General features: G+C 45.9%; 1 protein-coding gene across 1 annotated transcript; it reads right to left on the reverse strand.

Annotated features, from left to right (window-relative positions):
- Nucleotides 1-674: 674 nt before the first annotated feature.
- LOC308291732 (uncharacterized protein) lies at nt 675-24,772 on the reverse strand (the record flags this gene model as incomplete). The annotated part of the gene is made up of 10 exons (XM_080733861.1): nt 675-1,410; nt 2,214-2,511; nt 5,654-5,905; nt 6,546-6,813; nt 9,934-10,207; nt 10,695-11,088; nt 19,725-20,069; nt 22,765-23,202; nt 23,796-24,088; nt 24,621-24,772. The coding sequence occupies 10 exons, from the start codon at nt 24,770-24,772 to the stop codon at nt 675-677; spliced, it is 3,450 nt and encodes a 1,149-aa protein (XP_080589987.1).
- Nucleotides 24,773-26,010: the final 1,238 nt, after the last annotated feature.

A 26,010-nucleotide genomic window follows, 5' to 3' on the forward strand; every position in this document is an offset into this window, starting at 1 on the left:
GGACTTTGTGTTGCTAGGCGGGTTTGGTGCCTTGCTCATTGGTCCTCTTGCTCCAGGTTGTCGGTTCAGAGTTTTAACCGTTTTCACCCTGGCGTGACTATTTTGGGCCATGTTCGTTAATCGTTAAAGGCGAGGATTTGTAATTATTTTTTATTTGAAAATAGCAGCAACACAAGCTCACAACGTGTTCCCAATGCGAGCTCATATAGATCGGCTATATTTTTGGGCCTCTTTTCAACTGCTAAGGGTTAACCCAGAACCTTCCCTGGGAAGGCGGAGCTAAGTCATGAAAAAGGAACTAATAAAAAAAAAAAAAGGGGGAAACAAGCTCACAACGCTTTGTGCCGCACTCCGTCGTGAGATCGTAGAATCGGTGAAACTACGTCAGCCTACGTTTCACCGTAGTTCTTGTAGCCGGACAGAGCTAAGCTATTTTCGACAAAGAGAAAAGTAAGGAGGGGGAATAAAAAATGGTTATTAACCACTTAAACCCCATAATACGGTTGAGAGGAGTCCCTCAGGGCTCTATACTAGTGTATTTTCTGTTTTCCTTCATCGTGGAGGGAGAGAGCTTTCACAGATCAGCACAAGCTCACAGCTCTGTCCATCTGCTATGTCCCGCGGAAGCCTTCTCCACAATAAGGACGTCGGTGAGGGCGGGGGGGTTCAAGTGGTTAGAGGTCTATAATCTCGCTGCTGACGCTGTTGGTATCGTCCAGCCGGCTCACCTCCAGGTAGCTCCGCGAGCCGCCCCCGCCCCCGCCCCTCCCCCCGCCACCACCGCCCCCGCCGCCGCCCCGCAACCTGTCCGAGTCCGGGGTGAGGAAGGGCCGCGTGTCGTCCGCCCCCTCCTCCCCCTCCCCCTCCCCCGCCAGGTGTCCCGAGGAGGAGGTCCGGGAGGGGCCGCGGCGCAGGGACACGGGGCAGGACACCGAGGAGGGGACGCCGAAGCTGCCGCCGGCGCCGCCCTGGTGGTGGGAGGGCGTGGGCGGGGCGGTCACCTGCCGGCTGGGCACGCTGCTAGCGACGCTGCTGCCCCTCAGCGGCACCGAGGACGACTCGCTGCTGTCGGAGAGCAGCAGCTGGGGGTCGCTGTTCCGGCGGAGCCAGGGCCCCCCGCCGCCGCTCCCGCTCCCACCGCTCCCCTGGTTGGTGTTGTTCCCGTAGGCGTAGCCCGGCGAGGGCGGGTACGGCGACGAGGGCCCCAGGGACAGCGGCTGGAAGAGGCTGCCGGCGCCCAGCAGGTGCTCGCGGTGCAGCGCGTCGTCGATGCTGCGGCCCAGGTCGATGGGCGACGGCGGACGCAGGTCGAACTCGTACAGCGACAGCGAGGACGGGTCCGTCAGGTCCTTCTCCTGCTGCTGATCCAGACCGCCGATCTGCAGGGGCCTCCCCACCAGAGCCTGCAACCTGTAAGCACAGTGTTGGGTTTAGTAAAACTATGATCTGCAGGGGCCTCCCCACCAGAGCCTGCAACCTGTAAGCACAGTGCTGGGTTTAGTAAAACTATGATCTGCAGGGGCCTCCCCACCAGGGCCTGCAACCTGAGGGGAGCGTTGGGTTAGTCAACTAATACTATGATCTGCAGGGGCCTCCCCACCAGCGCCTGCAACCTGCAGGACCACAGTGTTAGGTTAGTTTAAACTATGATCTGCAGGGGCCTCCCCACCAGGGGCCTCCCCAACAGAGCCTGCAACCTGAGCACAGTGGTGGTTTAGTCAACTATAAAACTATGATCTGCATGGGCAATGTCCGTCGACTATCCTTTTTCACTGACTAAATGAAAACTAAACAAAAACTAAGCTATGATGACTAAAACTGAGATTTAATATATTGATAATTTCGTCAACAAATGAAAACTAAACCAAAATGTTAGGGAGGGACTAGTGGAGAAGAGATGCAGTAGAACTAAAAGACAAGGCATTTTATGTTTGGTTGTGCTCAGGTGTTCCACTCTGAAAATAGCAGATCTACAAGAGTGCAACCAAGTGTAAAATCAGGCATTACGACACCAACAAGGCCTGCCAAAATACATTTTTGTCGACAAAATCAACAAAAATGTAATTAGTTAGTCGACTAAAATCTTACGATATTTAGTCGACTAAAACTAGACTAAAACTAAAACATTTCAGATGACAAAAATATGACTAAAAAACTAAATGAAATCTTATTCAAAAGACTATGACTAAAACTAAATCAAAATCAACAGCTACCTGAGCAGGGATCCCGTGGATCCGTCCGAGGAGAAGACCCCACGCTCCCGGTCAGCGGAGCGCGCCCGCTGGTTGCGCCCGCGGTTGCTGTCCTTGACGTGCTGCTCGTGGTGGTTGCTCTGGTTGCGGATCAGGCTCTTGCTGATGTCCGGGGGTCCGCCGGCGGGGGGCCGCTCCAGGTGGAGCCCCGCCCAGTTGTTAGGGGGCACCTCACCCCCTCCCGTTCCCCCGCCTCCCACTCCCCCCGCGCCTCCCGCGCCCCCCACTCCGTTGCTCTCCGACTTCTTGCAGGGCTTGCCTGGAAGAGACAAGGGCGACGATGTCATTTTAAATGTTGGAAATTCGAATGATGTGGAAAATGTTTTACTTATGCTATAATTTGGCATTCTAATAAACAATAGACTTGACGGGTTATATATCGTTGCTGTCGGGCAGAAAGCTCTTATATTCGTATATATATATTTTTTTCCTTCATATTAATAATATAATAATACAGACATCACAAACACTCACAGACAGACAGACAGACAGACAGACACACACACACACACACACACACACACACACACACACACACACACACACACACACACACACACACACACCTTATTTAGCTTTTTCTTCTGTTATGTAGAGCACTTTGTAAACTTTGGTTGTAAAATGTGCTATGTAAATATAGTGGATTGAATTGGATTGGATACTATGTGCTTTTCATTTATGTCACGATAGGGACAGAATAGTAAACCTTGGTATGTTGAATATGGCCATACTGGCTCCATTTCATGGTCCTCCATTTAACAGCCATTTAATGGGCTGATAATAACATAAGAAACCTGAAAAGTACAGTTTCGGCTTGAGGTTTCCACCCGACAGAGACTCTTAAATAAATGTTGAAAGAAGGTGTTTGAACATTTTGAACATCTGTTCAAAATGTCAGATGAGCAGTTTGTGTGATGTCAGCAGTGGAAGAAGTCCAACTTAGCCTTTTACAGCAGAGATGCTTCCAGAACATTGCAGATATAATTGGTTCTGAATTCAAGACATTGAAGATGTTCATTTATTTATATCCCAATATTGCCAATAGTATGTAGCTACTTCCTCCACTGGTGATGTCATCACTGTGCAGTTCCATTCTGCTACCTGCAGGGGTCACCTTTTCAAAATATCTCAGTTTAATTCACAGCAAAGGCGTAAATTAAACTCTTTTTATATCACTCTATCGTTATAGGAAAAAAGCAAACTGATATTGTGATACTGCCCTACCTGTAAGGCTTTCTACTATTTTAGACCAGCAGGTGTGTCAAAGGAAACACATTGTAAGTAAGTGAGTAAGTAAAAAAGTAAGTAAGTAAGTAGGTAAGTGAGTGAGTAAGTAAGTAAGCAAAGTAAGTACGTAAGTCAGTAGTCAGTTAAGCCCCTTTTCCACTACAGGGCCGAACCAGAACTAGAACCAAAACTTTCCAGAACCAAGAACTCTCAAGAACCTGTGAAGTTCCGGGACCAAGTTCTGCTTACGTTTCCATATACTGTAACCAGACCTAACCGGGAAGGTCCCAAAAAAGGGCAGCAGCGGTGCTGGCCCCGCCCATTGGTTCCCAGAAGTTTAGTACTACATCAAGAACAGGACCTAAAAAAGGTTCCCATAAACCTTTTGAAACCGGGCAGTGCACTATGGAAACAAAAAAATTGGTTCAGGTTCTGGAAAGTTCTTGTTCCGCCTCGTAGTGCAAAAGGGGCTTTAGTCAGTCAGTCAGTCAGTCAGTCAGTCAGTCAGTCAGTCAGTCAGTCAGTCAGTCAGTCAGTCAGTCCACATTATAAAAGGACATTTGTAAAGGTAAAAAGTAGTAGTAGTAGTTCAACACATATCTCCTTAATGGGAAACACCCCGAACACAAGAGTAAAACCCAATATAAAAGGACATTTGAACACAGCAAAAACAACATAAGTAGTAGGGCATTAACACAAAAATGCATTAACACAAGTCGACTCCCACCAAGGAAAGTCGAAGTCGAAAGTTGAAAAATAAAACCTTTTTGTTTTTGTTATTTTTGGGGTTTTTTCTTTGTCTTTTTTCTACCATTATTTTAGCTCCGGGATTGCTTATTGTCAAGGAGAGAATTCTGTCCTTGACAATAAGTAATCAAGGCTATTCTATGAAGTCCAGCGGTAATTTTCGGGTTTTGTCGCCCGTTCACGCAGTCGATGCCCAGTCGACTTCAACTAAACTTTTTACAGAGTTGAGTCGACTTGCAAAAATCACAAGTGGTTAATTCCCTAATAAGTAGAACTTTTCCCAGAGCTAGGTTGTACTGCAGCGTACCTGTGAGGCTCTGGACTATCAGAGCTATAGTGTAGTGCAGCGTACCTGTGAGGCTCTGGACTATCAGAGCTATAGTGTACTGCAGCGTACCTGTGAGGCTCTGGACTATCAGAGCTATAGTGTACTGCAGCGTACCTGTGAGGCTCTGGACTATCAGAGCTATAGTGTACTGCAGCGTACCTGTGAGGCTCTGGACTATCAGAGCTATAGTGTACTGCAGCGTACCTGTGAGGCTCTGGACTATCAGAGCTATAGTGTACTGCAGCGTACCTGTGAGGCTCTGGACTATCAGAGCTATAGTGTACTGCAGCGTACCTGTGAGGCTCTGGACTATCAGAGCTATAGTGTACTGCAGCGTACCTGTGAGGCTCTGGACTATCAGAGCTATAGTGTACTGCAGCGTACCTGTGAGGCTCTGGACTATCAGAGCTATAGTGTACTGCAGCGTACCTGTGAGGCTCTGGACTATCAGAGCTATAGTGTACTGCAGCGTACCTGTGAGGCTCTGGACTATCAGAGCTATAGTGTACTGCAGCGTACCTGTGAGGCTCTGGACTATCAGAGCTATAGTGTACTGCAGCGTACCTGTGAGGCTCTGGACTATCAGAGCTATAGTGTACTGCAGCGTACCTGTGAGGCTCTGGACTATCAGAGCTATAGTGTACTGCAGCGTACCTGTGAGGCTCTGGACTATCAGAGTTATAGTGTACTGCAGCGTACCTGTGAGGCTCTGGACTATCAGAGCTATAGTGTACTGCAGCGTACCTGTGAGGCTCTGGACTATCAGAGTTATAGTGTACTGCAGCGTACCTGTGAGGCTCTGGACTATCAGAGCTATAGTGTGCTGCAGCGTACCTGTGAGGCTCTGGACTATCAGAGCTATAGTGTACTGCAGCGTACCTGTGAGGCTCTGGACTATCAGAGCTATAGTGTACTGCAGCGTACCTGTGAGGCTCTGGACTATCAGAGCTATAGTGTACTGCAGCGTACCTGTGAGGCTCTGGACTATCAGAGCTATAGTGTACTGCAGCGTACCTGTGAGGCTCTGGACTATCAGAGCTATAGTGTACTGCAGCGTACCTGTGAGGCTCTGGACTATCTATAGTGTACTGCAGCGTACCTGTGAGGCTCTGGACTATCTTGGACCAGCAGGTGTGTCTGTGGGAGGAGGCAGCAGACTGCCCCGGGGACGAGAGCTCTCCCCCGGCCCGGCTGTCACCCGGCCCGCCCTCCTCGCTCCCCCCCGGACCCCCGCCGGGCCTCCAGAACACCCAGGACCCCAGCAGCAGCAGGGAGAAGCCCCAGGCCAGCTCCAGGAGGCGGGCCCAGAAGTGCACCAGCCACCAGCCCCAGTTGAAGCGCCTCCAGTCCCCTGGAGGAGGCAAGAGATGTCACCGTCATGACGTTTTAGCTGAGGATTAATTGTCTATACAAATAATTGCGATAAATGTTTTTTTTTTTTTTGGACATTGAAGCATATTGAAATCAAATGTATATTTCTGTTTGGGATATGTCAACTAATATTGCTCAAAGCAGATATGACAAAAATCAACGTTCATTGGTAGAAATGGTACCATCTCGAATGCTATTGGCTGCCAACGGTCACATGCAACCACAGGGATACTTGGGAGAATGTGGTGTTGAGCTTGCCGAAAATAAAGCACACGAAGAAGAATCATCACAAGCCTATGATCACAAGCCCCTCCTACAGCATACCCTGCTATAACATAACATAAATTGGACCATATTTTCACAAAACGCATATCATGGTGATTGAAACGAGTCTTTAAACTAGCGACAGGAACCATAAAGTATTTGTGACAAAGTTTATTAAGGTAAGAAAATCAAATGTAAAAGTTCGGGGGAAATAAATGGAATCCTATGGAGTACATGTTGCTTCTGATGCCAGAACAGCGCAACTGGACAACTGGCCCCCTGGTGCGAAGAGGAGCACAACCATGGACTGGGACTTGACAAAGGGTCCATAATGTAACAACTGTGACAGGCCTTACCCAGGAGGCCGTAGAGCCACAGCGTGGCGTGGACGTGCAGGCCGCAGCACAGCGCCCCCAGCAGGGCGCACACGGCCAGCACTCTGCCCAGGATCATCCCCGTCCTCCTGCCCCGTGCCCAGGGCTTCCCCTCCGTCTCCTCGGCGGGCGCCGCCAAGGCGGGCCGCGCCACGTCGCCAGCCACGGCGGCGGGTGGGCGGCGCAGCCGTGGGAACACGTAGCAGAGGAAACCCAGGCAGACCGCCAGGCCCCAGCACAGAGACAGAACCTGTAACGGAGAGAGTATAGGGGTACCATGCTTTAGTCAGACTTAAAGGGATATTTCACTTTCAAAAATGTTTTTGTCATTTTATCGTCTAGTAATCAGGCTTTTGGGAACACCCAGGACAGTTTTTGAATTTCTTCATTCAGTATTTAGATATTTGATATTCATTTCCCCCATTTTGCCCCCTTCCAGGACCTTCCTATACTTTTTTCATACATTTTTTATAATCTTTTATTGTATTTAATCATTTTCATTCCCCCCAAATTATCGAAATCAATAAAAAATAAAATAAAAAAAATAAAGAAAAACAGCCTGATCACGTTTTTATGGAGGGTGTCAGGAGTCACCAGAAAAAAGTACAGGTGTTTTAATTGAATCTATCATGGTTAAAATAGAGTTTGAAGTTATAATGGGTTTATATAGGAAGGTCCTGGAGGAGGGAAAACAGGGGGAAATTAATATCAAATATCTAAATACTGAATGAAGAAATTCAAAAACTTTCCTGGGTGTTCCCAAAAGCCTGATTAGACGATAAAATGACAAAAGGTTTTTTTGAAAGTGAAATTATCCCTTTAAGGGTAAATGGTGCATTTATATAGCGCCTTTATCCAAGGCGCTTTACAGAGATTGTGCATTACATACATTCACCCATTCACACACACATTCATACACCGATGGTGTAGGAAACCATGCAAGGCACCAACCTACTCACCAGGAGCAACTAGGGGTTCAGAGTCTCGCTCAAGGACCCTTCAAACACTAACTCTGGGGGAGCCCGGGATCGAACTGGGAACCATTCGGGAACCCTCTGTGTTCTAATGACGGTTTCTCTACCCCTGAGCCACTGCCGTCCAGTGTGGACACTACCATCCACTTCAAATGAGAAAGATATTTTTTATCTTTATCTTTGTCTTGCCCGGTGGGAATGACCTTAGCCCATTTATTAAAAGATTATGAATAATTCAATCCAATAATCCAGTAGTTTTCAATCCTTTTCATATCAAGGCCCATTATTTATTGGGAATTTGCGCCATGGACCATTTGATTTAGCCTCTCAGACCCAAAGCATAGAATAGGTTATTTTTATTTTTCATTTAACCTTTATTTAACCAGTAAAAACACACTGAGTCTCTTTTACAAGTGGGAACTGGCCAAGAGGCAGAGATAAAATGACACAATCTTTGCTGCACATGCCATACAAGACACCAACAACAAAAATAGGACACCCATAATACACCACAAGTACCTAAGAATAACTCCAAAGTGATACACTTTCGTACATCAGGTAGAACTACACACAATGTGCAACCTGTACCAAAAAGGAAGACATCTAATGAGAAACTAGTAAACATCCAAGCAAGTGCAAATGTTTGTATACACAGTATATATCCTGCTAATTCCCTACTGTATTATTGATATGCTACCAGCAGAGCTGTAGGCTTTCCTAAATCTGTGTTGCCAAAATAGCTCACAATGTGCTGCGATGCAACGCTTTGTGAGCTTGTAGCTCAGCTATTTTCGGCAACCGAGGTGTAACTCAGACTCACGATGGGTGTCCAGTCTTCCTTGTGCACTAATCTGTGAAGCTTATTGCATAAAAATATGAAAACTGACAGAGACGCAGCTGACATTCATTAAGGCTGATGACCTGTAAAGCTGTTGCTGAGACCTTTAGCATGGAGCTAAAATTATCTGTAATTACAATATGAGATGATATTTACACACCGCATTCAGAGTTGAGCTTGATACGTTTTAATTTTGCTTTGTGATTTTGCTGTAGGCTAACCTTTTCATGACCCCCAATTGGTGTAGTTGCATCCCCCATCTGAAAAGATTTCGTGCCCCCATAAGAGAAGATTTGTGTAAAAATGGCATGCTTTTTCAAAAGCTGCAGATCTACAAGCTCAAAACACGCCGCTATGCGACACGTTGTGAGCGTTTATATCAGCTATTTTTGAATATATTTTTGAAAGTATAAAATAGGGCATTGGTTTTCACAAATCTTCCCTTCTGAGGGTCCCTGGCACACAATCTTTTCAGTTGGGGGATGCTGGGGGGGGGGCGCAGCCAAATACATCTCAATTTGGGGGTCCTTGGCATGAAAAGGTTTGAGAATCACTGTAATAGGATTAAACTGACTTTGATGCCATAATACGTGTTTTTAGAACAAGGCCGATGCAGTCGTCAAAGGTTGCGTCGGACAAAAAGTGAATAACGTTACTGTCAGACAGACACCTTGTATGTCCAAGTTTCAAATGTGTATGTTTTTCCGTAAAGTAAGGCCCAGCTTCATCATACAAGACTGTCGCACAAAACTGGTGAAAATAGCAGATCTACAAGCACAAAAAAAACATTGTTTCATCTTCATTCAAAAAAGGTTTTAACATTTTTATTTTACGTTTTGAAATAATTGCGACCGAAGGTTGTAGTTTAGTATGTGAAATGGCACATGCTGACTCTGTCTGGACGTGTACACTTTTACGGTCTATGGGTTTGCCGCTCTGACATCATGCTCTGACATCACTGTGATGTCAGGGGAACCACTCTAACAGAATGGGTTTGCCGTGCTGACATCACTGTGCTGTCACACTATTAGAATCCCTTTTATGTCCATATATGGAGTTCCCTGATGTCATCAATATTAAGCCTATATCTGACAGGACTTCATATGGGAATGCCCATATATGGAGGCCACAACGGCCACATACTACACTAACAGAATCCATATATGGCCAAGACAGATGGCCAAGACAGCCCATATCTGTGTGGCTGGTTCTACAGACAGGGATCTCCATGTATGGGAATAAAAGGGTATGATGTCAGGACCTTCACATAACGAATAACTGAGTAAGCATGTTTGGGCTCTCACAGCATATCTCCATATACAGTACATGGATCTCCATATATGGGCACCAGGGGTCTCCATATATGGGTAACTGGTCCGTTATACCCTTGTTGTGGCATTCTTGACCCACCGCGCCTCCACTATAAAAACTACAAGTGTCTCCAGAAAAGTAAGTCCACAACAATATATATGAAGGGATATTTATTTACTTGTGAATTTAGTTAGTTGTGAGATATTGTTCCGTGACCCACAGAACCAGTGACCCAGTGGTCTCCTACCTGCAGGGTGACGGGCACTGCGGGCGACAGCGCGGGCGACAGCAGGTCGGCGGCCAGCAGCAGGGTGCACTGCAGCACCGCCAGCACGGCCACCAGCGGGGGGCGCTCCAGAGTGGGCGGCAGCGCGCTCACCTCCACGGCGCGCAGGGCCAGCGTGGCCAGCGCCGCCTGCGTCCACACCAGCAGGTGTAAAGGTAGGTTGTAGAGCGCCGTGACCGCCGGCCGCGGCAGCAGGTGCCGCGCGCCGTACGGGTCGATCAGGAAGAGAGCCGCCCTGCGGAAAAATCAGGAATTTATAAACCCATGAAGACCAGAGGACCCGATTCTATAAATGTCTTCTAAATAAGAAAAATATATTAAAAAAAAAACTGTTTTCTGAAAAACGTATGTTTCTATGTCAGTGGCGCTCAAACGGACAATCGACCCACAGAAGCAAAGATTTGAGATACAAATGTTCGCTTTAAAGATTTGCTTAATGTTTTCCATGATTTCCCCCCAAAAAAACGTTCGTCACATTACTGGTTTAAAAGGTGTAAAAAAAAACTGTTGTGTAACATGTTCTCCTCCAATCGGGATAGATCATGGTCGAGTGGGGGGAGGGCCTTACACGCACCAAGGCCTGCCCCCACTTGATCATGATTGGAGGAAGGCACCTACATCATGAAAACTGAAACTGAAACTTAAGCTAAATCACCCTACCTTTAAGTAAAGAATGTAAGTACTGTTTCCACCACTGGCAGCGGGCTACGGGTACAACATACCTCAGGCCTCCAGCCAGGAACAGCAGAGCGTTGGCGAGGGCCAGGGCCCCACGGTGCGGGCAGTGCATGCCGGGCGACAGCGCCAGGCCCAGGGCGGCACCGGCGAACAGCAGGAGGAAGAGGCTGGCGGAGCCGTAGACGTGCAGCTCCCAGGCGAACGCCAGCGTGCGCGAGAGGTCGTCCCAGTGCAGCAGGGTGCCGCTGATGTTGGGGGAGGAGGAGGAGGAGGAGGGGGGGCCCACAGGGACGGGGGCGGGGGTGGGGGCGGGGGGCGGTCGTCCCAGCGGAACGGAGCGGTTCTTCTGGGTGACGATGGCGTCGTCCCCTTCTCCGTGCCTTCCTCTGCCCACTGGCACGGCCGCGGCCGTGGTGGTGGTACGGGTACGAGTGTTCCCTGTGACGATAAGAAACACGTAGCGTTGTACTTTAGTTCAGTGGTTCTCAACCTTTTCAGGCCGCGACCCCTCAAAATAATCATATTATTTCAACTGGGGGGGGGTCCCCAGTTGAAATAATATGATTATTTTGAAATGGAGCCACCATCCACCATCCACCCTGACAAGCACTTGGAATATAGGAGTTGGCATTGCATTTAGTTTGACTTGATCTGTTCCATTGTGAAAATAGCAGATCTACAGTACATGCTCACAACGCCTCGCAACGTTGTGAGCATGTAGATCGGCTATTTTCACAATAATTTTGGCCTCTAATATTTGACAATTTGGCCAATGCTTGACCAGAGGTACTAACAAATCCTTAAATTGTCACTTTAGAAATGTGCAGATACCATGTATTCACTTATACAGTATGTTGTTCTGTTTACTGTTGAGTGAGAAAACAATGTTAACATTAAGCTAAACATCTGCCAACAAATTACAATTACAACAGAGAGTGAGAATAAAACTCTTGAATCTTGAAATGGTTGAATAATTTTTGAGTTTGAGTGCCTAGATAAAGGTTGTAAAGCAGTATTAGTATTTCTGGGCATTGGGGCACTTTTCTTCTGCATTGTACGGAGGCCTCCATCCTCTCCTGTTGTGTACTGGATTTGTTTCTTGGAAACTCAAGGACTCCACTTTTTCTGTGGCATTTATTTTCATTACATTCAAAAGCCACTAGAGGGGAGTAGTGGACCATAAGATGAGTGAAATGATGAAAACTCATGGTGCTGGCTGTAGTAGAGTAGACTTAATTCAACATTTTCAAGGTCACAACAAACCAGCTATTCTGTACATTCTCACTAAGTAAAACAAGCAAACGAACAGTTATCCTGGCGTTCCACCCGGTCCCACCCACATGCATACAGTACATATATATATACAGGAAACAGCCAGAAGCATGTTAATCACACTAATCACCTGGGGAGCCGCTCTACTACTAAGATAACAGAACATTGTGAAACCTTGCTGCTGCTGCTGCTGCATCCCCCAAATGACCACCATAACACATGGATTAACGTTCTCAGACGCCACTATGGATTCCACTCATCGGGAGTCCATGGAGCAGAGAGGGTTCCGGGGGCGGCCGTGCATGGCTGGATGGTTAGAGCCAGCCACGTGCTGGCCATTGGGAAAAGCGGGACAACTCCCGAACGGCCGGTTCATTCCCGGCCGGTCCAGGCCGGCCATTAGGAAAAATAAATAAATAAAATGTAGGCCTTCGTTCCATTTTGGGGGCTGGGTGGCCAACAAAGTAAATCATCACTGTTTGGCAGAAACCTCGTATCTCCAAGTTTCAAATTTGTAATTTTTTTTTTGCAAAGCAACGCCCTGCTTCATCATACAAGGCAGTCGCACAAAAGTAGTGTAAACAGCAGATCTACAAGCACACAACGTGTGCTTGTAGATCGGCTGTTTTCACTAGTTTAAATCATTTTTAAAACGATAAATACAAAACAAACGGTTTTGGACGTACAAGGTTTCCACCCGACAACGACGAAATATAACTCATGTACAGTAATTGGCCCACTGGCTCGTCACTTGTCATGATCTGAAATGGCATATATTTGAGTAGCAGCAGCAGCGCAATGAGGGCCTCTACAACTCTTTTTCCCGGGCTGAATCAGGGGCCCAGCACGTCACTGGTTAGAGCGGTTAGTTCTCTAGAGTTTTTCGCGCCAAGGACCCCCTCCCCAAATTGATATGTATTTGGCCGCGGACCCCCCCACCAACATCTGAAAATGTTTTGTGCCAGGGACCTCCAGGAAATAAGATTTATGTTAAAGAAATTCAAGATCATTCAACATTTTCATACTAATGGCATTCACTGCTGCTAGTAGTTCTAGGATGGGTAAATAACTTTAATATCTCTGCTGTCGGGCCGAAACCTCCTAACTCCAAAATGTTTATCTTCGGGAAAATGAGCTCAGGTGGAGTTAAGAGGTTTCGACCAAAGCACTTTTTATTACTTGTCATTGGTTCAATATTAGTTTAACCAAAACACAGACGTAAAGGGTGTTCAATAGCACAAATTTATGAAAGAATATATATATAAATAAATATGGACTGCTAAAGACGGAGATCTCCTTCTTTTTTTATATATATATAATTTTTAACCCACGATTTTGTAACCCATTTTCAGCCAGTGCCAGTTGCCTATGTAATCCTGGGCAATGATCTCCCTCTACCGCGCCTGGGGATGCAACGGACTGACCTCATGCTTCCTTCTATGCATGGGTAGTCCAAGTTGTTTCTTTTAACCTGACAGGGGGGATTTCCCTGGGATGGACGTAGCATGTGGAAGGAACACGTTATTCCAACCAGTTCCTTTCCCCTCCATCAGGCGCCCCGGCTGGCCAGGGGGAGGCATTATTGAGACCAGGATTACAGCATGTTTTTGTGAGGGTATCAACCCTAGGAGACACGGGAAAAACATGCAAACTCCACACAGAAAGGCCCTATCGCCAACCCCACCTAGGGTGTGTAGGTCGGAGAGGCGCCTTTGTCGGTATTAGCCAGCACGCGGGAGCCTTGCCCTGAAAATAACTTGCCCCTCAGTTTGGCCTTGTGCCCCTCAGACAGATGGCATGACCTGAGGCCACAGTGGCCTTAATGCCCTGCAGATGAGTGTACCACTGTCTCCTCTTTCTCTTTATGGTCAATATGACACCAGTGTCTCTTTCTTGTCATGTAGACACCAGTGTCTCTTTCTTGTCATGTAGACGCCAGTGTCTCTTTCTTGTCATGTAGACACCAGTGTCTCTTTCTTGTCATGTAGACACCAGTGTCTCTTTCTTGTCATGTAGACACCAGTGTCTCTTTCTTGTCATGTAGACACCAGTGTCTCTTTCTTGTCATGTAGACACCAGTGTCTCTTTCTTGTCATGTAGACTAGACACCAGTGTCTCTTTCTTGTCATGTAGACACCAGTGTCTCTTTCTTGTCATGTAGACACCAGTGTCTCTTTCTTGTCATGAAGACACCAGTGTCTTTTGTTGACATTCGGAATTCCTTAACTCCCCTGAGTCGCCAACTTTAAACCAATCCAGTGACTTTGATTGTTGCAGGGCTGAGCATGGATCAGATTGTAAATAGCATAATTAATTTATTTATTTCACTGCAGAAATCATTCATGACCCTTAAATTCAACTAATTATTTCAATGGACTTAAGATCTTGTTTTATTGGTTGGTCTTCCTGGCCTGGCATTTGGCCCTTTTGTGCCCTCCAACAACACAAAAGGCCAAGCGGCCTTGTCACTAAAAATGACGAAATTCCCGGCCTGGTTGTAGGGATCCATTTTTCACTCGGCGAGCGTGCGCATACATTACGGTGATGGATAGTGGAACAAAACCATCAGCGGTAAAACGCCTGATAGAGAACGTTTAGGCTCCGCCGCCACTTGGAGCCTGTCGGGGCCTTAAATCACCTGGCAGGAGAAGAAGAGCTCCTAAAACTGTCTCGCTGCGGAGAGGAGCGATGGTTCACTCCCACCTATGGCTTCTCCGTCGGGCGGTGGTGTCGGCCGGGGCGCTCCTCGGAAACAGCCGATCCACAAGCTCTACAGAGCGCCGCGACGTGACGCTCTGTGAGCTTGCGGATCGGATCGTCTTACTTCCGGCAGGTCGACCTCGACGCAACGGCGCGACGAAGCATAAATCCCAGCTATAACATAATACACTTCCTGGCATTCTCACCCACCTTACATTTGACTCCCTACACTATATCACACACACACGTTGGCCCGTGTTGCCGTTCACGCACACACAGTAGGCCAATAAAGTACAGGCAGGACTCACACACACACACACGTACAAACACACACACACACGTGTAGACTACATATTACACTCCACTTCCTCCCTCTTCCAGGTCGAGTCTCACAGCACAGCGAGACGCAGCCGCGGCCCAGATGTGCCGATCACATTTCACAGCTGGATGCACTTAAATATAGTACTATACCCCGAGTCCCCGACCCTCCAGCTTTCCCTCTTGACACGCGCGAGCGTGTCTGCCCACACACACACACACACACACACACACACACACACACACACACACACACACACACACACACACACACACACACACACACACACACACACACACAGATGTCCACGCGTGGCCAGGAACAACTCATAAAGATCTCATTTCAAAGTTACAAGACCACATTCTCAGGCAGTGTTATTGGCCCACGTTACTCAGGGTAGAGAGAGTAAAGTATTGAAGGGATATTTCACTTTGTTCAACATGTTTGGAGTCATTGTGTATCGTCTGCTCATGCCTTTGTGAACACCCCCGACGTGTTCTTGATTCAATATTTAGTTACAGTATGTGATATTCGTTTTATCAGACACGCCCCCTTCCAATACAAACCCATTGTAACTTCAAACTCCATGTAACCATGATAGATTCATTGAAAACACCTGTCATTGGTTCTGGTCGTTGTCGGGTGGAAACCTTGTATCCCCAAAACCGTTTGTATTTATCATTTTAAAAACGATTTAAACTAGTGAAAACAGCCGATCTACAAGCACACAACGTTGTGTGCTGCTTGTAGATCTGCTGTTTTCACTGCTTTTGTGCGACAGCCTTTTATGATGAAGCAGGGCTTTACTTTGCAAAAAAATAATACATTTGAAACTTGGAGATACGAGGATTCTGCCCGACAGTGACGATAATATATATATGTGTGTGTGTGTGTGTGTGTGTGTGTGTGTGTGTGTGTGTGTGTGTGTGTGTGTGTTATTTTTTTATGTTTTGAACCAGAACCAAAATTATTGCACAATTATATGCCTCACGGCTCTATTGCACTTTTAAAGGTCTATACTGTATATACATTTAAATTATTATCATATATCACTGTTACCAACACTGTTACAGACGTACCAAAGACACGTCATGTCGTCATCATTATGAGTCAACAAACAGGTGGCCTTCCGCTCCGTATTAGGACGGGCGGCTGCCGTGCCAGAACCACTGTGATGCTACGAGCCAAGTTAGCTTGTTAGCATCACGTCCGCCTTGGCAGGCGGCACATCTCGTGGTGGAGGCCAATAAATTCAGCTTAGTTAGGACTGTGTACAGGCTGGACAAGAGAACCTGACACAGGGCTTGTTGTAAAAAAGTAATTGAGATGGTCCTCGTGGTTTGTCTAAAGAGACTGGTTCTCAACCTGCGGTTCCGGGGACCACAATTGGTCCAAATGTCCACTGAGGTTTTTACAAGGTCCCAAAGATTAAACATGGTATGACATTGGGGTCTGTGGTGTTCTAATGTAAGGGTTTCCAAATTTTTCAGTGGGGGTTCACCCCATCCTGACAAGCACCTGGAATGTAGGAGAGGAGGCATTTACATTTAGTTTGACTCGGTTCCATGGGTAAATATTGTGAAAATAGCCAAACTATACTGCACTGCAAGGTGTTGTGAGCTTGTAGATCGCTGATCTTTATCACATAATATGTTATGATTTGGCCACTTTAGTATTGATGAAAGTCCACGTGACCAACCTCTTGTTCTCCTCCTCCTGTTCTTGACAGTTTGCCTTTTCTTAGATTTTATTATCAGAGATCCCCTTTTGCCAACTGAGTATTAAAAAAGGTCTCGAAAGTCCTTAAATTACTTTAAAAATGTGCAGATACCATGGTATACACTTAAACTGTATGTTGGTTTGTTTACCGTTGAGTGCAGGCACGTGCACACATAGACATCGAAGGGGGCATCCCTCTGTAAAAAGTGCCCTCTCCAGAACCATGAATGCAGTTTTTACTATGGTGAAAGAAACACAAATTGCCTTGTCCAAACTCACAGTATTCACATGATTATGCTATATATAGTTCAGTGTGGTATCAAGTACCGAAAATAGCAGCTATTTTCGGCCCTTTTAGAAATGTCATCCCCTGCCTCTGACATTCTCTGCACGTCCCTGGTTGAGTGAGAAAACAATGTTGCACATTAAACGAATCATCCCGACACCCCCCCCCCCCCCCCCAAAAAAATCATCCCGACCCCCAGTTTGGGAAAGACTACTGGTCTAATAAATTACAAAGTGTGGGATCCAACAAATGAAGGAAAACAAAAAGTGACTGGAGACTGACTGTGCGTGTGCCCCAATGTGTCATACTTTTCCTTTTCTGTCTACATTTCCGCAGCACCCCTCCCTCCCTCCCTCCCTCTCTCCCTCCCTCCCCTTCTCCATTTGTTCCATCTGGTCTTAACATTTAGGCCTAGAATTATTGAATGCTTTAACCAGTGAAAAATAGCAGATACACAAGCTCACAGCGCGGCACCGAGTGCCGCGCTGCGAGCTTGTAGATCTGCTATTTTTGAAAAAGTCTTGAAAATGTGTGCAAATCTTTGAATACATGTATTTTCAAAGCGAACGTTTATAACTCAAATTTTGCTTCCATCTGGTCTTCATTATGCTCTGCTCTCCTCTCTCTGTGCACACTCTCCTCCCCTACCCATGATGGAATAAAGCAAAACTAAAATGTCATGACTGAAAGCTTAATGATGATGATTAGGTATTAACATTCTAAACCTTATGTCGCTGCTGTTTGACATACATCAGCCAACTAGTTGAAGAGATCACAGACTTGAGGCATTAACCTTTTGCTTTTATGACATTTCTGACACTGCTCGTGCTAAGGAAGATGCTCCTAAACAAACATACAGTACATGTACGATTGCTGGAATGATCACTTCAAAATAGACGACCTACAATTCGGTGCGCAACATGGTTTCATAGAAGACTGCTAAATACCTAAACTGTAAACTGAAGATGAGCTGACTTCCATGGAATGTATTTAGAATACAATGCCTTTTTACTTAAAAAATAGTATTTCACACCTTTACTTAGGGTTTGTACAGATTTCTATGGATGCCAAGTAAGAAACACAAGCCATGAGTTTAATAGGTCTATTGTATACAGTACATGAATTGTAATTACTTTTACAGTGACTGATCAGTGTGTTTTTTCCTTTTATACATTGTTGTGATGGAGATAATTATGATTATTTACTCTTACGAATTAACTCAGTTAAATACCCATTATATTATTTTTATTTTTTTGTATTTATTTTGATTACGAGTATGACTATGACTATTATTGTATTATTACTAGTAAGACGCTTAAGGGCGAGGTCGCACCAATATTGATGACATCAGGGATCTCCGTATATGGGCATAATATTGATGACATCAGGGATCTCCGTATATGGGCATAAAAGGGATTCTGTCAGTGTGGTTCCCCTGACATCACAGTGATGTCAGAGCCGATTCTGAGCCGTTTGTTCCGAGATGTAGGCCATATCTAGGCCAGATGAAGGCCATATCTACGTCCAGATGTAGGCCATATCTAGGCCAGATGAAGGCCATATCTACGTCCAGATGTAGGCCATATCTAGGCCAGATGAAGGCCATATCTACGTCCAGATGTAGGCCATATCTAGGCCAGATGTAGGCCATATCTAGGCCAGATGTAGGCCATATCTAGGACAGATGTAGGCCATATCTAGGACAGATGTAGGCCATGCTTCAGCAGAGCTCGGACATTTTTTTTGGTAACCAGACAATGTCAGATGTTGGAGCTTAGCTCCACCCAGGGCACCGCTGAAAAGAAAAAGAGTATTTCTACATTGTGGTATATTACTACTTTCACTTAATAAAATGGGATCATTTCTCCTTCCACCCCCGATCCCTCCTCCCTCCCACCACCGTCTGAACCCTCCTCGCCCACGCCGTCTCATGCATGACTTTTCCTACCTTTGAGCTTTTTTTCCAGTAAGATAAACACATATTCCAGCTGCGCAAATAATTCCTTTCCGAATGATCACAGCTAAGAGGAAACAGGAGCGCTAGTCAATGATGCCATTGTTTTTGTTGTTATTGTTTTTTTAGTTTTAGTTATGCATTAAAACCCGGAAAGTCATTTTAGATTTTAGCTATATTTTTAAAAAAAAGAAAAAAACTGTAACCACTAATTTATACTTTGGCTATTCAAAAATAGCAGATCTACAAGCTTATAGAATACTGATATAGAAACTGAATATGTTTTTTTTTTGTTTAGTTTAGTTTTTTTCAGAAAATAGAAGTTTTTTTTTTTGTAGAATCAGCCTCAGTTTTTAACTCATTTGCTGCCCCCTCCCGAGTTTCCTGAGTTATTCCCGTACCCTGCCACTGACACGCCCAAGTTTTCTGAGTTTTGGGCCGCTTTTGCAAAAATAAAAACATATATTTTTGGACCTCCTCCTATCTACTAGGCATGATCACGATCGTGAAATTGCATGTTTGACCCCTAAACCAACCCCATCTTTCAAACATGGCAACCATGTTTGTTTACATTTGAAGAAAACATGATGGCTCCTGATCATGAATGACTGAACGGATTTCCTAGCAGATTTGTGTGTTTAAAAGCTGTGAACAGCGTGCACACACGTGGTGCATGATCTATGCATGGGCGTGCATGATTCATGCACTATGAATTACATGGAAGTTATGGAGACTGGGTCCTGGCACTTCAAAAGGATTTTTAAAATGCAGCGAATGAGTTAATAGGTTTTAAACTACAAAACCCAGAAACCCTCCTTTCTTACCCGTCTTAGTTGACTGTGCGGTGGTTGTTGTTGTTGTTGTCGTAGGTGTAGTTCTTCCTGGTAGCGCTGCGTTCGTGGGTTGATCGGTCGTTCCGTCCGGCGCCCTCACGGTCGGATGTAAAGTAATGTTCACGTAGGTCGCAGGTGTGGTCGTCTCCACCTGTGGAGTGGCTGTGGTACTGCGCTGTGGCCCGCCGCGACTGGGCGAGGTGACTGGAGCTTTCTCCTCGGAGGTGGGGGTGGTGGTGGTGCTGGTGGTGGTGGTGCTGGGTTCCACTGTGCCAGTGGTGGGGTCCTGTTTGGGCGTAGTTCTTTCCGTGGCGGGAGTGATGGCTGTAAGTTCACCTGGAATAAAGATGGAAGCCATTATGACTGTGGCATAATGGACCTTGTCAAAGCATACAAGCTATATCACTGATAGTGATTGCTATAGAATGTTTGTTCAGTAACTAGAGTTGTTCCAATACAGACAGCTTAAAATACTATTGGCAAGTACAGTATGTCAAACCACGACATTTATCACATTTATGTAATTTACAGTCATATTTTGAATGTGTCAATTGATGTTGCAGTAGTATTACTATTACTGTATTACACTAACTTATAGCTGCTCTTTAACAATTATTAATGGCATTTTGATTTATTCCTAGATCAGCAAACCGTTGAGGCTGTGAGTGTACAAATGGAACCCTTATGGGTCCATTTGGTTCCATTTGTAAACTCTCAGTGTTTGACCCTATTGGACCCCAGATGGTCCCTGGACCCCACTTTGAGAACCACTGCCCTAGATTTGTTTAATGAACAGAAAACACCAACAGGAATGGGTATCCATTTATCAGCTACACATTTATATTGTTTCAGTTTTGCCTGCTCATTTCTTTTCTTTGTCACTTTCAGTTTCATGTGTTCATCCTGTATCCTGTACGAGTTCTCTCTCCTGATGGGATGACATTGTTATCCCGACCCTGGTTTACTAAGACCTAGAGAGACAAGGAAGTCTGAGAGGGAGACCCCTGTTACTGAACAGGCACTCTTTATCAGTGGTTTTCAACTCTTTTTCACATCAAGGACCATTATTTATTCTGCATTTGAGCCACCGACTGTACTGTACTGTAGCCTCTCGGACCCAAAAGGTAGAATATTTTGTTGTTGTTGTCTCCACCAGCCGAAGGCTGAGGGAGAGTATGTTTTCCCCTCCGTCCGTGTGTCCGTCCGTGCGTCCGTCCGTCCGTGCGTCCGTCCGTCCGTGCGTCCGTCCGTGCGTCCGTGCGTCCTCGCAGTTTGTGAGCGCCAAATCTCAGTCGCCGTTGGCCCGGTCGCTGCCAAAGTGAGCACACACATTCCCTGGATGCCAATCTAGAACCTCTGCCCTAAATTTTTCAAATGGGCCTTTTCTAGCGACAACTAGTGGCCGATGTTCGCTAAACACATTTCTGTGCACTACTCTTACAGATTTTGTCCAAAAATCCTACAAATCGGTAGGCAATATCTCCACAGTCATGTGATCGACACGGATCTGTCCGATTTTGCATATTCCATCCTGATTGGCTAAGATTGGCTTCCAAAGTTTGTGGGATTGAGACGTTTTGAACAAAATGCCTCAAATCACAAACGCAAAGTGCAATTATCATGAAATCGCGCACACACGTTCCCACTAGGCCGAGGAAGAAATGCCACTTAATTTTTTTTTTAATCAGCCTCATGGTGGCGCTATAACAGCCCGATTTGTGGTTTTACCTATAACTCCACCGATCAGTTTCAAACTTTGTAAGCGCACTCCCTAGAGGCTAAGGATAAACCTTTGCCCTGCATTTTTCACATCAGCCTTTTATAGCGCCACCTTTGGGCCGACATATGTAAAACACATTTTTGGATATTACTCCTTGAGATTTTATGCAAAAATCACGCAAATCGGTACACAGTATCTCTATAGTCATGTGATCAAGTCCGATCAGTCTGATATTTCATATTCCATCCTGATTGGCTAATATTAGCTTCCAAATTTTGCAGGATTGCTCCGCTTTTGAACAAAATGCCTCAAATCATCAACGCAGCTTGCGATTACCGTGAAATTTGCCACACATATTCCCACTAGGTCAAGGAACAAATGCTACCTTTTTCACATTGGCCTGTTATAGCGCCACCATTAGGTAGACTTTAGCAAAACACATTTTTGGAACACAATGCTTCAAATCATGCATGCAGCGTCCGATTGCCATGAAAGATCTAAGGTGAGGAACATATGCCACCCTTTTTACATTGGCCTATTATACAGTAACACCACCAGTACGCACGGCCTGGTGGAGACCTGTGCTCGGAAGAGCACTGCTTCTAGTTTGATATGATTTTGACCACAATTCCAAGCCGTATTGATGTTGTGACAATTCTTCGACATTCTCTAATTCTGTAGGCCTTTTTTTTACAACAAGGGTTCATATTTTAGATTTTAGTATTTTGATTTAGTTTTTGATTTCAGTGGGTAGGGGCATGTGATTGTGTACAAGAGGCTAAATATGTCTTTTTACTATTTACAGTAACACTGTACTAGCCCCCATAAGTCACATCTGCCCATGAAAGATAAGCGCATCTTGGGAATGGACTTATTGTGTCTAAAAATACATATTTAGCCACTTGTATGCATGCCTCCATCCACTGAAATCAAAATCATTAAAATCGCAAAAAAATAGAAAGCAGTAAATGAAAAATGTTTTAACACTCATATTTTCTTTTCTCTAATTACAATCTAAAATATGAACCCTTGTTGTAAAACAACAAAGTTGTCTTTTAAGTAATACAGATGTTTAACAATAATTGAACTCTTGACAGCGTAACATGAAACCAAATGGACCTGTAATTGGTTTCAGTTTACTCTCTCAAGAGTTAAAGATCTATAAAAGGTCCATGATTTGGTTACCAACTCTCCATCATTGATCTGGGGATCGCCGAGGACCACTAATTGAAAAGCACTGCTCTACACACCAATGATTTCTCTTGGGAATACAACGCTATTTAACCTTTTAATCACAAAGTCAATTCAAACCTGCTAGTACTCCTCCTCCTGCCGGTGTTGTCACGGCGGCGGGGTTAAGCGTGGCTTTGGTTTCAGGCGGAGGAGAGGAGGTGGAGGAGGTGGAGGAGGTTGTTGTGACGTCTCTTGTAAGGGCAGACGGGCTCGGCTTCACCGTCACGCTGAGTGCGGTAGGCGTCTGGGCCTCAGCCATTTTTAATGAGGGGCCTCCGGACGGAGGGGCGGTCTGTGCCCGCGGCTGAAACAGAGCTGTGTCCGTGCCGAGCAGCTCCTCCGTCTCTTCATCCTCCGGAGGAGGATGAGGTGGATCGGGTGATCCTCCGGCCCGCTCCACACGCACCGCCGTTGGAACCGGATCGCTCCCTGACGACGAGCCGCCCTCCTCTTTCTGCGGGAGCGACGGCCTGTCGTCCCCGGAACCGCCCGGCGCCGTCACCGCTGGTTCACCACCTGCAGGGTGGAGGGGAGGTGTTGTTTTATCAGGTTTTATTATCAGACGTTGTGTTTTAAAACGAGGGGCCTTCAACAGTGTTTGCGGGACGAGGACCCCCAGATCTACGCTGATCAACGAGCTCACAATGCGGCACATATTTTTTGGCCATCATACGGTTAATGGAACTTACCGGGGCGCGCGAGCGCGCGGTGTGCGTGCAGGCCTCGGCGTGTGTGACGGGTGCACGTAGGATCGTTAATGTTCCGACGGCGATAAACATCTGAAGCATTTTGTTTGGCCGCGAGAAGTAAACAACGGCCGCCATTTTACAATGCCTGTGGATGGGAGGCATTCTGCAGCCTCTGTCTTCGCTGGCCTGCTGTGCGCGTCACACAAGCCAGTGACGCGCGCACCCTATAGGGCTGCAAAGCGTTATGGGTAATGTAGTGTTTTTGCTAATCTGGCGATAAAATAGTAATATTGATTATTATTTATTGGTAAACGCCAGGAATGCCAATTTTGATATAAAGACGTTTCCAGACGTCTTTTTGGCTATTTTCGCAGCCAATGTGTTAATATCGATCAGGTGACTAAGCAACATTTGGCTTACCAGTGACACCACTCGAAGGCGTGGTGGTGACGACGGTCGGCCCCTTCGTAGCCCTGCTGAACACCAGGGCCGCCGTGTCGGTCCTCCTGGGCTTGGAGGCGGTGGTGGGCCTGGTCAGGAGCCCAGGCCCCCCGCCCAGGTCCCGTGTGGGCCGGGTCAGGAGCCTCGGCCCCCCGCCCAGGTCCCGTGTAGAGAGGGCGGACAGGAAGGAGCTTGCGGTGGGCCGCGCGTCGGCCAGGGACGCCCTTATCGGCTCCTGCGGAACCTCGTTGGCACCGTCTCGGTCTGCGAGTCTGCACCAGTGGTGGAAAAACCACTCAAATGTTTTACTTGAGTAAAAGTATCAATATTGCAATGTAAAAACACTCTGTTACAAGTAAAAGTCTGAAATTAAAAATGTAGGCTGTTTGAGTAAAAGCACAACATATTGGCATCAAAATGTACTTAAAGTACCAAAAGCAGAAAGTCCTCATTATGCAGAAGGTCCCATTTCACAAGTTTTCAAATGAAATCTTTTGAAAATAGCAGATCTACAAGCTCAACATCTTTCTTTTCCTTTTCTCTTCTTTTTTGAATGCATTTTGCCTTTGGATTATTGATGATATCCTATGCAAAGTACTGTGTTCTATCCGTCTGTCTTCCGATGTTATATGAGATACATAAAGTGGTTCCTGTGTAAATAAGCTGTAAAGCTTACTAGGATCTCCTTTTAGTTGACCTTGGCTTGTACCAGTGATTTGTACTGTCATGAAACTGTACTTTTTTCCTATGCAACCTTCTAATGAAATTCTTGAATCAATCAATCAATCAATCAATCAAACTGACCGGAGCAGTGTCCCGCCGTGGTCATGGGGATAGGGGGTGTAGCCTGTGAGCGGGAGGAGGGGAGGGTTCGAGGAGGAGATGGCCTGGGCTGAGGAGGCGTGGAGGGAGGAGAGCAGGGGGGTGCAGAGGAAGAGGAGGGACAGGGCCGCCATGTTCTTCCTCTGAGGGGGGGCGGAGCTACAACGGGGGTCCCTCAGTCAGTGGGTCGGTGGGTCGGTCCGTGGCGTGCCGCTGTCAAACCATCTTCCCAGCGGCTCCTCTGTTGATGGAAAACAGACACACATTAGATTAGATCTTTATTGATACTTTTTATTGATCCCCCTGGGGCAGCACAGCATTTGAGAGTTACAAAGTAAAACAGTTCATTTTGGAAACAATGGAAATCAGAATCTAGCCCTCTGTGCCAGCGGTGGCTTAGAGACTTGGTGCAACGTGCTAAAACTTGCAATCAACAAAAAAAGCAGATCACGTCTTCCTGAAAACATGGCAGACTCTGTTGGACAGGTGGACGGTCTTTGTCCACCTGGCTGTAGCATTTTTCTATGTATTTTCTATGTATGTATGACGGCAAGTGTAAGGGTCCATTTGGTTCCATTTGTACACTCAAGAGTTACACAACTGTTATTGTCATTCAGGGCTATCTTATGTGTTTCTAGATTGTCTGCTCATTTTGTATGCAACATTGTAATTTTGACAAATATCTGTGATGCTTGATTGTTCAGTTTCGATCCACTATACGATATGGCAGCATCGAATCTGATTAAATACAGATCCGATACAGTTACTGATCAGATACAGCACATTTTTACATCACACTTTTATATCTTTACGATTTAGTACTGATTTTGTAGTCTGGAATGTTAAAAAAGGATTGATCAAGTCATATGACTCAAACTGAGAACATATAACCTCTACACAATAACATAGTCAAGTTCCACAACAGTAGGTTATGAGATATTATATCAAATATAATATGGTATATGACCCCTGACCGTTACAATCCGTGCAATGCAAAGAAAAGTGACAATGACAACAGTGCAGTGCTACAATAACCATACCCTAAAAAAGTGTCTTTAGAAGTCAGAGAGTCCCTTATCGGTACATCTGTTATTCCCAGTTAAAGGGACAGTTGACCTGGCAAAACGACCCACGCGTGTCTCGTTGGGAAACCAATCATTCTGTCAGATCAGTGAAACTAGACTCTTGTTTTGGCCCCACAGTGGGACCAACATGCACAAGAACAGCAGCCTCCGTGGCGAAAACATGCACATCTTATGTAACACACACACCAAGAGGTCGTCAGGTCACACGGCTTAATATGAACTCAGATGGATTCTACATTAACTGTAGGTTCCTGAGTCATGCTGCCCAGAGGGCAGGAGCAGTGTTG

Source organism: Nannobrachium achirus (genome assembly GCF_963921795.1).
Source record: "Nannobrachium achirus genome assembly, chromosome: 9".
Taxonomy (NCBI): domain Eukaryota; kingdom Metazoa; phylum Chordata; class Actinopteri; order Myctophiformes; family Myctophidae; genus Nannobrachium; species Nannobrachium achirus.